Source organism: Pleurodeles waltl, chromosome 5 (genome assembly GCF_031143425.1).
Source record: "Pleurodeles waltl isolate 20211129_DDA chromosome 5, aPleWal1.hap1.20221129, whole genome shotgun sequence".
NCBI classification, from domain to species: domain Eukaryota; kingdom Metazoa; phylum Chordata; class Amphibia; order Caudata; family Salamandridae; genus Pleurodeles; species Pleurodeles waltl.
The window spans coordinates 1,211,417,591-1,211,430,730 of record NC_090444.1 but is presented as its reverse complement, the minus strand read 5'-3'; the positions used below and the strand labels follow the sequence as shown (position 1 = coordinate 1,211,430,730).

General features: G+C 45.0%; 1 protein-coding gene across 1 annotated transcript in view; it reads left to right on the top strand.

Annotated features, from left to right (window-relative positions):
• Positions 1–13,140, top strand: part of ASCC3 (activating signal cointegrator 1 complex subunit 3) — a 1,806,704-nt gene that overhangs the window by 1,387,586 nt on the left and 405,978 nt on the right. Inside the window, exons 23-24 of the mRNA XM_069235471.1 lie at positions 2,492–2,590; positions 5,198–5,366. Of these exons, the coding sequence (XP_069091572.1) occupies positions 2,492–2,590; positions 5,198–5,366 (268 nt within the window). The remainder of the gene's footprint in view (positions 1–2,491; positions 2,591–5,197; positions 5,367–13,140) is intronic.

The window sequence follows — 13,140 nt, the reverse complement described above, 5'->3', positions numbered from 1 at the left end:
ATTAATACAGCCCAACAAACCCTTATTTAAGAGACCATGAGGACCATGATCTAAGTAAGTACCTGGCATCCCATTGCTGCTCCAAGTGACAATGAATTTCTTCACCTGATGGGATTCTGTGTGTAGGAAGCTGCCCTGCATGATACGTCTAATTACTCTCCAAAATTCTCTAAGGAAAAATCCATATAGCCTTCTTGAACCAATTAGAAATGGCCACTCTGTGAGTAATCGGTTTGGTCTAAATGCATGCCAGTCTGATAGGTTGAGGGCTAATTTGCATGCCCTTCCAAGACTGGATATGATTTCCATGAAGGCTGCTAGGTAGGTGTTCTGTACCCAGTATACTTGTAACCTGGCAAGTGAATTTAAAAAAAAGATCATCACACATTATTTTCCAGGGTAGTTCTAATGGCATCTATAAGATTCTACATGTTTACTTTGTGTAAGGCTATTAAGCACAAAACCTTTATCTGGGCCAGTCCAGCAGGAGAACATTATACCTGCACTCACTCAACCACTACCTAATGAGCCATCTACAGAAGGAGATGCTCCTTTGCCTATATCACCTTTACTTGACATAGTTATGGTGCCATGTATAGTAATGTGGGCATCTACTCTAAAATTGAGTACCTCTCACTGATCACACCATCTAGTCCATTGTGCCTGGTGGATTTCCCTTACTGTATTGCACTGCCAGGTGGGGATATCTTAAAGGATCTAGCCAAGAGGCTACCCCGAGAACCCTGCTGGACTTTGATTGTGATTTGGTTTTTGGAGAGGAGGAAACAATAGAGAGACCTGCCAGGAAGAATCAACAAACTTTGTTTTCCGAAAGGTGAACTTTCTGTTCAACGTCATTAGTTGTGCACTAGGAGCATTTGACATGTATGTCCTCTACAGCACCTGCACTTTGATGCTGCATTGAGTCTTGTTGCCTGGCACAGATGTGTGTGTTGGCCATGAAAAGTTTAGGATGTATCCGGAAGAGTGTTTAAAGCCTTCCATATTACTATCCCTGACTAACTAAAGTCGAGAAGGTCCTGATGTTTTGGATCAGCAAATTTCCAGCTTTGCTGCTTGAGCAAACATTTTTTATTCTGATGTAATCATTTCTTCTCCCACTAGTTGAGCATGTAAATGAATGTAACAATGTAAAAATCGATAAATAAAAAAGGGTCAATGTGTAATGTAAACCTTATGTATTGCCTTTGTAGTGTCCCTTACCAACAACTCTGCTCCTGATCTAAGTCACCATTCGGCTGCCTGTGCTATGATCTAATTTTTACCATTTCATATGACAAAGATGACACAATTTTGAATGTAGGTGTCTGTTTTTGTGACTTGCTCCTCTTCTCAAGTAGAACTGTCAGCAGACTTCAAGGCTGGTCTATTAGTGGTATGGCTACATTTGCCCAGCGTCTCATGGGATCTCTGTGTTGGAGTTTGCAGAGCAGTTTCCTCAATCAACGTTTTATCTCAATTACAAATTGGTAGTGCTGGTCTCATAGTGTGATGGACTTTGGATCCAAGGATGCAAGAGGGTTGTGTCTAGTTGTTAAAGACCATGCTTTGCAGTTTGTCCTACATATATTCTAGGTTGACCCAAGTCGGATCATATAGAGAATGGGACAAGGAAGAGAGTATTGAAGTAATCAGATAACCTGTTGGAATTGAGGCATTTGAAGAGGATCAGAATGTTTACCTCAGTGTATTCATTAGTCAAAAGGTATTGCAAGTCACCCACAACCATTGGTAATTAAAATTTGCATAGTAAGGGATTTGTTATAAAGCTAGCACACCTGCATCTAACCGAGCAACCAAATCAAACATAAAATGAAGTAGAACAGAAAATATTGCAGTTTTACCCTGATTAAATGGACAGACTAACCATTTTAGAATGGTGTTCTCTTTTTGGCCACCTATTTAAGAAAAACATATTATTAATTCTTCATCAAATGATACGGTGGAGCACCGCCTTTCCTTCTATTGAAAGGAAGATTTGAGCTCTGAAGGAAAGTTAAGCCAGTTTGAGATGTAGGTCATGTAGTAGATGATTCATTTATCTGTACATTTCTATGTGTGTATGACACATTAGGATATGGGATCAGATAACTGACGTTTTGTTAAATTGTTCCTGACATAATTCTTACTTTTCATAGAAGGTGAACATTGTTCCTGTATATGTATTTATTTATGATTTGTTTTGAGTGTCACACTTCCCCTTAGGCGCTTTGCTAGAGGAAAGCAAAACACCGAACAAATAAAGTATCAAGATGAAGATGGTTAGAGTTCAGCCCTTTCCGTGAACTAATCCTACAACTCTGGCATTCTGTGGTAGCATGATCAAACTGTCCCCTGTCTCCATTAATCCATTTGTGGACTCTTGTTGGTCATTAATGCTCCGTTTGGGTGTCAATAATGTCAGTGTCCGAATTGTTATGATACACTTGTGTGGTACCTAATGTATTAAACATACTTTTCCATTGTATAGGTTCATGGGAGTGTGGGAGAGCCCTGGTGGATTTGGGTGGAAGACCCTACTAATGACCACATTTATCACTCTGAATATTTTCTCCTGCAAAAGAAAATGGTAAGTATTCCACGTTTTTGATTCAATTATTATAGTATATCCTACACTTCTGCTGCAGTTGAACAGATCAAGCATTGCACCATGGCAGTCTGTGTCTAAATAATTTTATCTGTTGCTGTTCATGACACTCCAGCTATCTTGGGCGGAAGGCAAAGTTTTTATATGGTCATATAAATTCAGTCTTCGATCCCTCTTCTGTTACTGGTAATAAGAGTGTTGTGTCAGTTGTGGTTGTTGTCACATTGCACATGCCCATAGGATACCAGGCATAGAGCGAGATTCACTCAGTAAGGCAGCCCTTTGGTTGTCTATAAGAACTCGGAGATGTGGGGACCTAGAGTAGAAATGTTGCCTTTCAATGTCTATCCATTTGCAAGCCAGTTGGATTTCTTTTAATTCATTTTCTTTCTTTTATAGAAGAAAACAGTGGCATTGCTATTGAATAAATATTTTGTAATGCTTATGTAAAGGCCACATTTAGGGCATATCACAAGACTTTGTAGTTTTCTGAAGCTTTCATGTTTACCTTGATTATTATCGCAAAAAAATAGAATAACCAAACTTTCACAAATATATTGTAGTATTGCTTAGTGATACACTGTTCTTGCATTGTTTGAAAGTGGTACGAAGTTATAATTGTAAAGAAAATAATTCCGCTTGATTTCACCACCTTTTATTTTTTAACCACATTTTATTGAGTTTTTTGTTTTACTCTGGGAAGCCTAATACGTGGAAGGACACAAGTAACCAAGGAAATACAGATTTATAAAACAGAAGTAAGCCTGCTCATTTGGTACTTGTCATGAGAATGAAGACGAGATGGTGTCAGTCTCCGTACGCTTGTTGGCAGATCATACGCCCCCCATCAGGAAAGTCCTTCTGTGGCCAGGACTGTGTAGCGGGTTATTCAGGGTAAATTTATATATAGTAATACCATGATGTAGCAATTGAGGCAGCCTAAGGTGGTCTGCGGTCATCTTTTAAGTAATTTTTAAATGAAAAAAATCAGTACATCCCACATGGAAGTTACGGGATGCTTTCAGAGTCCATACGCCTCTTACCGGCATATGGGTACGAACTCTGTCTCCACCCAGTGATTCACTGTGTAGTGCCAGTGGATAATTCCTTGCAGGGACAAAGCCTTCCATCTCATTGTGATTGTGCGCCTAGGTAGGAGAAGGGCCAAATAAAGGAATCGACTTATCATCCTACAAGATTTTAGTTGATTATAGAGCCCCAGTATACAACACTTTATATAGAGTTTAATTCATTCTGGTCAGTGGTTTGCAAAATAATTGTGCAGACCTCAGTCCAGAAAGTCTGGGATAGAGGGCAATCCCAAAACGTGTGTAGCATGTTTGCATTTGAGGTGTGGCAACGTGGCCAGTCTAATGTGAAAGTAGGATAGATTTTGCTAAGCCATACCGGGGTCATGTAAGCTCTATGAAATATATTGTGTTGGAGATACTGAAACCTTGCATTAAGAGAAACTCTGTGGGTGTGTGAGCATTCTGCCCCATTCTCTTGGGGGTTAGTGTGAGGTCGATATCCATTTCCCCTTAATGTCGGAGTATAGGTAAACGGTCTATAGGTCTGTCTAGAATAGCCAGGAGTTGAGTTTCCAGCCAATCCCAAAAGTAAACAATGCTTGAAGCGGTGAGGGCGTGGCTGGTTGGTTCAGTGTCAGTAATTTCCCAGAGGGACTCTAGTGCTGCATAAATCGTCTGTTTTTAAAACTGCCTATCTCTTTTGTTACGTCCTGCAGAATGACCCTGTTGCATGGATTATTGCATGATTGCCGATATACTTTCAGGGCGGCGAACTACTTTTTTTTTTTTGTCTCACCACTTCGGGCTCCATTGCTGCCATGGCGCTTTGAGCACAAACCATGCACATTGTTCACACTGTTACCTAATCACAGTCATCTCAATCTTGCTTTTGTCTTTCTCCTTCATGCACCATCGCTTTAAAAAAAAAAAAAAACCTTGTAATTGGTACATGCTTTACCTGAATAAAAACACAGAAATCATTACAGTGGCTCTCCTGGCACAGCGGGAGAGATGATATTCCTGGCACAGCGGGAGAGCCGATACTACAATATTCGCAGCACTCGGAAACTTGCCCCATAATGCTTTGCATCGCGTTTTTGTTTTACAAAACATTTTTGCTCATAACTCGGCCTGTGGTGGTCGTAGAACAATGGGACCTCCTTCAAGACGTTTACAACAGTGTGCTCTTTCTGTCTAAATCACACTAGGTTAGTGGGGACCCCAAAATAATAAACATTCCCACCATTCAGTGTATTTATACACTCTCTCATGGCTGAAGCTTTTTTTTTTTTTCACAGCTGTAGTTTGTGGTTTGAGGGCCTTGTTTGTAATATCATTACATTCAAAATCCAGAGAATGACTTGTTGAGTTAGGTTACCACAAGATTTAGAACCTGCACTCAAAGCAAAAACATAAAGAATTGTCCCGCTTCCATCTGGATAAAACAATTGCATGGGATGAGTATCTTTATTTTACACATTGACTGTAACATGCATGTTCTCTACATCACTGTGTCCACTTCCACCTGAATAATGGCTGTATGTTCTCTTTACTTTAGGTGCACAATAAGGATCCACAAATGTTAGTGTTCACAATACCGATTTTCGAGCCTCTGCCTTCTCAGTATTACATCCGAGCTGTATCTGATAGATGGCTAGGAGCAGAGTCTGTGTGCATTATCAATTTCCAGCATCTTATCTTACCAGAAAGGCACCCTCCTCACACAGGTAAGAGTTGTAAAATAAAATGGGAGAACTTTTATTTCAACTTGTGCATCAGTGTTTAAAGTAAAGGACGTTTTGTTGTTTACTTGATTCTAATCAAAGGTTGAACGTTTGAGGGGTAAGCAATTCAATACAAGTTGGAAACTGACAGTTTATTAAATCTAATATAAAGAAAGGTACACTGTTCCATATGGCATCCAACCTATTAGGGGTGTCGGAAGAAAAGAGCGAATGAAAGTCAGAGATCCAGAGGAGTATCAGGAGAGCCCTCAAGCACCCACTAGGGTGACCTGTTTCATCATTGGGCAATCTCCACGTCAGACAGGTGCTGCAATGTCTGACGGGCCGCCCCCCAATGGGGGTGGTACTATACCGAAGGCAATTTGCCAGATGAAGGTCTGGAATAAGAACTGACTAGAGAAGTAAAAAAGGATGTGTGAGTGAAGGAGAATGAGGATAAAAATAAAAATGGCTCTGAGCCTAAAACATCATTTTAATGTATCAGAAAAAAGGTTCAGGCCAAGATTAAAAACATTCAGAATATTGGCGGGGATAATGTCCTGATATGCTCTATAAAGAAGGAAGGTTAGTACACCTAATCCTGTCTATTGTTTGGTCAACATGTTTTGTGTCTTTTTTGGGTCAAAAAATGATCCCGTGACGCTTCGTCAGGACCCGGAAACTACTTCTCCTATTCAAAAAATGAAAACATGAAGTGCTGAGGTGTCACTTACAAGTTGAAGACAATTTGTCAAAGTCAGTAGGTCAATCAGTCGCCCATCCCACATTCGAAATTGAGCTCCCTAGGGACGCGCTAGCCTCGACCAAAGAGGTGATATTGTCATCTCCTCCGAGGTCGCGGTAAACCTGCCCTGAAACTGCGCGCCTGTAGGAAAGTAGTTTGTTAAATCCTCAGGAAAAGGGTTTCAGTTTATTAGGCAAGTGTTGAATTAGGAGCAGCCCTATGCAGAAGCCATAGTTAACTAACCTAGGACACAAAGGTGATTACTTTAGCTTCAGGAGAAAGTGACAGTGTTTCCGCAACTTAATATTGCGGTAATTAAATTTGTATAGTGCAACTATTACCCAATAAGGGTGTCATGGTTCTCGGGAAAGAGTGGAGAATGGTAGTTGCCTAGATATTAGAGAGAACCCAGGTTTTTAGGCCTTTTTGGAACATACATTACCACGGAATATATTCAGGGAGAGAATTATAATGTTCACCAGATAGAAAATAAAAGGAGTGGCCAAATGGGGGAGAGGCGGTGGGAGATGGGGGTTTTGCCAGTTGTAAAGGTTTAGAGCCAGTGGTTCATGGCTGAATGTCATCGGTTGGATTAAAGTGGGTCTTATTTGTAAATTATGTGCTGACAAAACCAGCGCTTTGAATGCCATGCATTTGGCTACAGAATGCCAATGAAGCCACTTCAGATCGTTAGAAGATAAGAGATCTCGCTTGGAGTCTGAAAATGAAGCATGTAGCAGCGTGTAAAATCTGTTGGATATGCTGCAAGTAATAACATGGTAGTCTAAAATAGAATAAATTGCAGTAGTCTAAATGAAATCGAAGGGTGCCTGCACCACTGCTTGGTGAAGGGATACAGGCATTTGGTAAAGTACTGTACTCAGAATGGAAGCAGCATATGATAAGCAGCTGATCGTTTATTGACTTGAATATCAAAAAAGATGCTTGCATTAAAGAAGATGCCAGGATTTCAAGCAGATGAAGTAGAAGTACGTAGATAGCCCAGTTGGGTGTGGCACCATGTGGGGGCTCCAAATGGAGAGGGAAACGTCAAAACCATTACTTCTGTTCTTATCTCTATTCAGTGTCATGAATTACAGCTCAACTAGGAAGCCACATCATGTAAGCAGGATCGAAAGTTAGTTTGAACCTCCCAAATGTTTTTCCGATAGCTACAACGTGTGTCTCAGTAGCATAACTATGAGGAAAAAAATGTTCTGATTGTGTTTGCTAGAGCCCGAATAAAAAGATTGATAAAGGTCGGCTTAAGGAGGAACCTTGAGGAACCCCACAAGAAACCCCTGTATGCTTAATTTTGTTTATTATTTATGGCATACGTCTAAAATTATCTTCAAGGACTGGAGTCTGATTAGGTCTGAAGATCTGTGCTCTTTGTAAGATGAATGAATGTTGGGGATGTGGCCAAGCCAGCTAAAATTGTGGATGCAGAAAAATAACGCACCGTCTTGGGCCCACACAAGATTGCAAAAGATCAGCAGATGGCGACAACATTAGTCCGCACCGGCCACCCTGCGATGTCCAGAGTGCAGCTGGGGACATTCTAGCAAGAGGAGCGCCACGGCTGCAACTCATCTGGCGGTCCCCGATCATTGAGCCTCTGCCTGTCTGGTCCGGTGTAGCTACCTGGGGCCTGCATGGGGGGGGGGTTTCCTTGATCAGAGGCCCCTCTTTCACCCCACAACAGAGGAGATGGTGGGCGGAGGTGGGCTGAGGACCGAACCCCCTGACTGACAACGACGAGGAGCAGTTCAACCGCTGAAGAGGAGATGCTTTTACAGGCCGCCCATATGACGTGGGCCCACATGGCAGACAGCAGCTGTGACTCCCATGATGTCACGCTGAGTGAGGACAGGCTGCTTGCTGGCTCCCAGGTGGGCTGCGACAGCCAGTGGTTGCACTTGCACCACAGCTCCTGGACAGGGCATTGCCTTTTGGGGTTGAGGAGCGGTGCTGCAGCCAGGGGTGCGCCTCCGATTGGGACGGCGCTCAACATCAGGGAGAATTGAAGAGTACCAGGATCCCCGCCAACAGCCCCCCCCCCTCCCCCCACCCTCCCCCAGGCTCTATGACAGATAGCAGCACCTTTGCCCACCAAACCCCTGAAGCCCACCTGGGCTCCTGAGGCGTGGGCCGCTGGGCGCCATACTGAAAGCGGGCAGTGTGTCTGCCGGCCCCTCCAGCTACTTTGACATAAAACTGTGAGTACATTTTCCCCTCACCCCAGCCCCCCCTCCCGATTCCTCTCAACTAACAAAGACTGGGGTCCCTTCTTTATAACTGGGAAGGCCATGGATAACAGCGGGTGGCACTACATATCAGCTACTGCCTTGGTGTCACAATAGAGCCACCACCATTTTGAGGCTCATCGGTGCTGCACAGTGGTTTCACTCAGGGTGCCTCCAACTGCAATTTCTAGCTGTGTTTGAGTAGGGTAGTGAGGCCTTCTACCTTTCTGCTGTCCACTCTGGAGCAACACAGCACCTGGGGGTGGCTGGACCCTCTATCTTTGAGACCACAGAGCACAAAAAAGGCCAGGAGCACGTGTTGACCAGTGACCCCTCCGTAACACGCATAAGCCCAGGCACCACCTTGGGCATATCGCTTCTCGTCAGGCGAAGACTCCATGAACTCAATTTTTAAGTCTCAAGATTCACAAACAATCCTCGCGGTCACACCACTAAGAGCAGATGGCCTAAGTTAAAGACTCTCACCAGTTACCAGTGATCTCTATCACTTCCCCATGACGACGCCAAAGAACTGTCATCAAGTAGATGGAGGGAATGACACCTAATTATTATTTATTATATGATGAGTACAATGCATGATTTACTTTGTCCTCTAGTACCCCACTGGCTGTTGGATACCCTCCAAGGGGCTTATACTACACATGCAAGCTGTCCAGATTCTAACGCTAGCAGGCCCCCTGATCCTCCAGCGGACCAGCTACCATAGCGCCATCAGTACACATACACACAGACCCATATGAAGCCTGCAAGCTCACCCGTCCTTTCACCTAAGGCTTTCCATTCCCTACAAAGGCAGATGACAGAGCACACCTACAGTTTGGGCACTTCCTCAGTTGTCAAGTGCTCTCCACATTGTTTGTATCCCATACACAGTTGCACTTCCTGAGCATATAACTCCCTCTTCTTCCGGTGGCTGCAGTTGTGCATTCCTCAAACTGGCATCGAATGGTACCGTTAACAGAATCGAACATGGGTCCTAAGGCAGGCGGGCTCTCACACCTCCCCCCTCCCCCCCCACATTCTCGGATTACACATGCGAACGCCCTCGAGCATACGATTATTTACTTAACATGAGAGGTATGCATACTGGGAAGAAAAGATATACACTTTATTCATATGTGCGCAGCCAAAACACTAACATAAACTCTTGCAAGAGACACATACCTCCGCAGACGAACTGCCAAAGACTGCGCCAACGTTGACGAGGGACAATACATGCCACCACTTTCTCAACATACACATGTGGGGAAAAGATCTGGGTGAGACCCGGCCTTCCCTTTCAGAAAACAGGGATTAACATAGATAGAGACGGACGATATGTGCTACTAGAGGGAAGACTAGATGGCATGCTTTACTGATTGGTAGTGTCTACACCCCAGCACGAACTAACACCTCCTCTGGGAGAAGCTGTCAAAACTCCTGGCCCACAAGACTCATCTCCCCAGGCACTTGGAGGGCGACTTTAGTGGTGTTCTAGAAATTACTTTGGACATGTCCCATCCCCCTCACCCTACAAGCTCCTGTGCTGTCAAGCGATGAATCTTTGCTCATGGGCAGAGCACTGGTCCCTTATAGACATATGGCATACATGGTTCCTCACAGAAAAACTTTACTCCTTTTACTCTGCACCCAACCAACTCTTTCCGTCTGGACCACATTTTATCCTCAAGCTCTCTACTTCCCAAGGTGAGGCACTCCGACTATCTAGTGAGAATTGTGGCAGATCACCCAACGCACATAATAGACATGAGCTGGATGCCTCCACTTAACAATCATAACTCTACTGGGAGCCGAGCGATAGAGTGAGATTCATTCAAGGTCGTCATGCGGGCTGTTTGTACAAAAGATTAAGTGGATGTCCGAAGGACACTGGAGTGCGAGATAGGTGAAGCTTAGTTACGATTGGCCACCCTGGACAGACACCCCGAGGCTCATGCATACATAACTGCTCAACGCATCCAAGCAAAAGAGACTATTGCATCTCGGCTGGAATGCCAGCGAATTTTAGCTTCACAGCATACGTGGGCAGGGCCCACCAGGAAGTGACAAGGCAGGGCAACTGCTAGCTTGGCTTGTGTGGCAGGAATTGACTATTACCCCCAATCACAGAAATGTACTCCCGGACTGGGGAGATACTCCACAGTCAGATAGCAATACCCAGAAAAACTACCCAATACTATGCATACATTTCTGAATCCCCGACCACAGTTCCCTAAACGGACATCATGGGCTTTCTGTAAAAAATGTTCCTCCCGCGTATCCCCGCAGCCACCAGGACAGAATTAGATAACCCAGTCACAGTCCAGGAGGTTCATTAGCCATCAAAGACCTGGCGCATAACAAATCCCCAGGCCTGGACGGCCTACCACTTGAGTACTATTGCATTTTCACGTGCAAACTGGCCCCAGGTCTAGCAGCAGTGTACAAGAGGCTCTCCAGCTGGTAACCCTGCCCAGATCCCTCCGGGAGTCTGAGCTGATTTTGATCCCTAAACCCAATCGAGACTCCTATCGACCAGTAGCCATATTAAGAGCAGTTTAAAAATACTAAGCAAAATCTTGGTCAGTCACTTCTCCCAGGTCATTCCTACACTAGTCCATGGTGACCAAAATGGTTTTGTTCCTGGGCTGAACACCTCACAAAATATCACAAAATATCTGCTACATGTTCCATATCCAGGACAAGGTGCATGACTCCTTTCCCCATGCTGCAGTGCTTATCCTGGACTTGGAAAAAGCTTTTGATACTCTTTCATAGGACTATTCATTCCAGGTACTGGTGTGCATGGGAGTCGGAAAATGCCTTCTGGCATACACCCTCCTTTTGTGCAGCAACCCTATCTCCCAAGTACACTTAGGTCCCTTGGTTTTCAACTTGTTCCCAATTCAGTGAAGTACACTGCAGTCTTGTCCACTGTCTCCCCTGCTGTTCTCCCTTGCAATGGAAGTGGTGGCAATCTGTCTCAGAGAGGAGAGACAGCACTGAAGCATCCTAATGTCAGACAGGGTACATGTGGTCTCACTGTATGTGGATGACATGCTGGTGTACCTTAAAGGCATACAAGTTGCCGTCACTCCACTACCAACACCCTAGTGGAATTTGTGGCAGTCTCTGTCCCCCAGATCAACTGAGCTAAATCCGCGGACTACCATTTATACCCAGGAACCACACACCAGGGTATCACATTTGGCCAAATGCATCTTCAATGGAGCCCAGAGGAAGTTTGTTACCTGGGTGTCCGACTCTACCACTCGACAACGGACCTGTATGAGGGTAATCTCGGTAAGATGCTAGCTGGCACCAGGGCACAGATGACATTGTGGTGATCACTCTCCTTTTCCCCCATTGATATATTAGCTTTTATTAAGATGCTTACCCTCCCCAGGCTATCACATCTGTTCATGAATCTCCCATTTGTCCTCCTCCTTCCTCCCCCACGCGCCTTCTTCAGAGAGATAGACACACTGTCGGTTTTCTTGATCTGGGGCACAGGGCGGCGCTGAGTAGCCTTCCTGTAGACTGGGTGGACTGGGAGCCCCCTCCTTTGAGGCCATTTTTTAGTGGCACAAATAAAACAGCTGTCATGCTGGGCATCCGGATCCTACGTAGTAGAGTCCAAAAGCTCACGTGGCACCCTCAGCATGATCATGTTGTGCAGTCTGCTATTCCCTAGACTAACGCCCGCCTCCCTCTGACCCCGGTTGGTGGTGATAGCACAAACACCCTCTGCACTGCAGCGGACCTTTATACTGACGGAGAGTTACTCACATTTGACCGGTTAACCACAGGTAATAACCTGCTGCCGGGGCACTTCATCACCGTCAAGCAATTGGGCAATTCCATGCAGAAACTATGAGGACCAAACTGCCATCACACCCTGTTACACAGGCTGTATAAACCATGGGTGCAGGGTGACATCTAATAACATGGCTCTATAGAGCAATAAGAGAAATCTCTGACACCCTACTAGCCCCACTCTGACGCCGATGGGAGGTGGAAATAGGCAGGAAATTGAGAGACAAGGAATGGGAAATAGCATAGTCCTACCCCAAACGAGTTTCCCGTAACTCACAATTTAAGAAGGTCCAACTTCACCTTCTTCACAGGGCATACCTCACTCCCGCACTATACCACTGTGCAACTCACATGCCCACATTGTCCCCAATTTGGCGCGGATCTCCACCACATGTTGTGTGTCCAGCACACTACTTCAGTATTGGGCCACGATCCACAACATACTAAGGGGAGTGACAGAATCACCAGACCTCTAAACATGAGAAGCCTGCGCCTTGGGTATGTTCAAGTGCAAAAAACACACAAGGTGAGTTCCCGCTTCGCAGCACTAGCACTTCTGTTAACAGTCCGTACGCTTACCCTGCACTATCAAGCAGCCTCCCCACCTTCTGTGGAGGCCTGGAGAAGGGGCCCTGCATAAGTAGGGGGCGATGGAAGAAGAAGCGCTGCCCAGCCACTGGGCAGTGATCTTCACACATTTTCAGCAGCACACTCGAGACAACACCTTGCCACCCTGATCCGCCGCACCCAGTACATTTAAATAGCTGCAACGTCCTTGCGCACCCGCCATCACAGCCGCCTTATGTTGCACCTAGAAACGCATGAAATCTTTCCTTTTAGGCAACACGCTTACTACCCGCCCTGGACCAGCTGCCCTAATTGTGCATTACCCGCCAACTGGGTACCCCACTCTCTCACATTTGTTACCCAATATACAATACACCACATCATTCACTTCAGTACAGTAAGT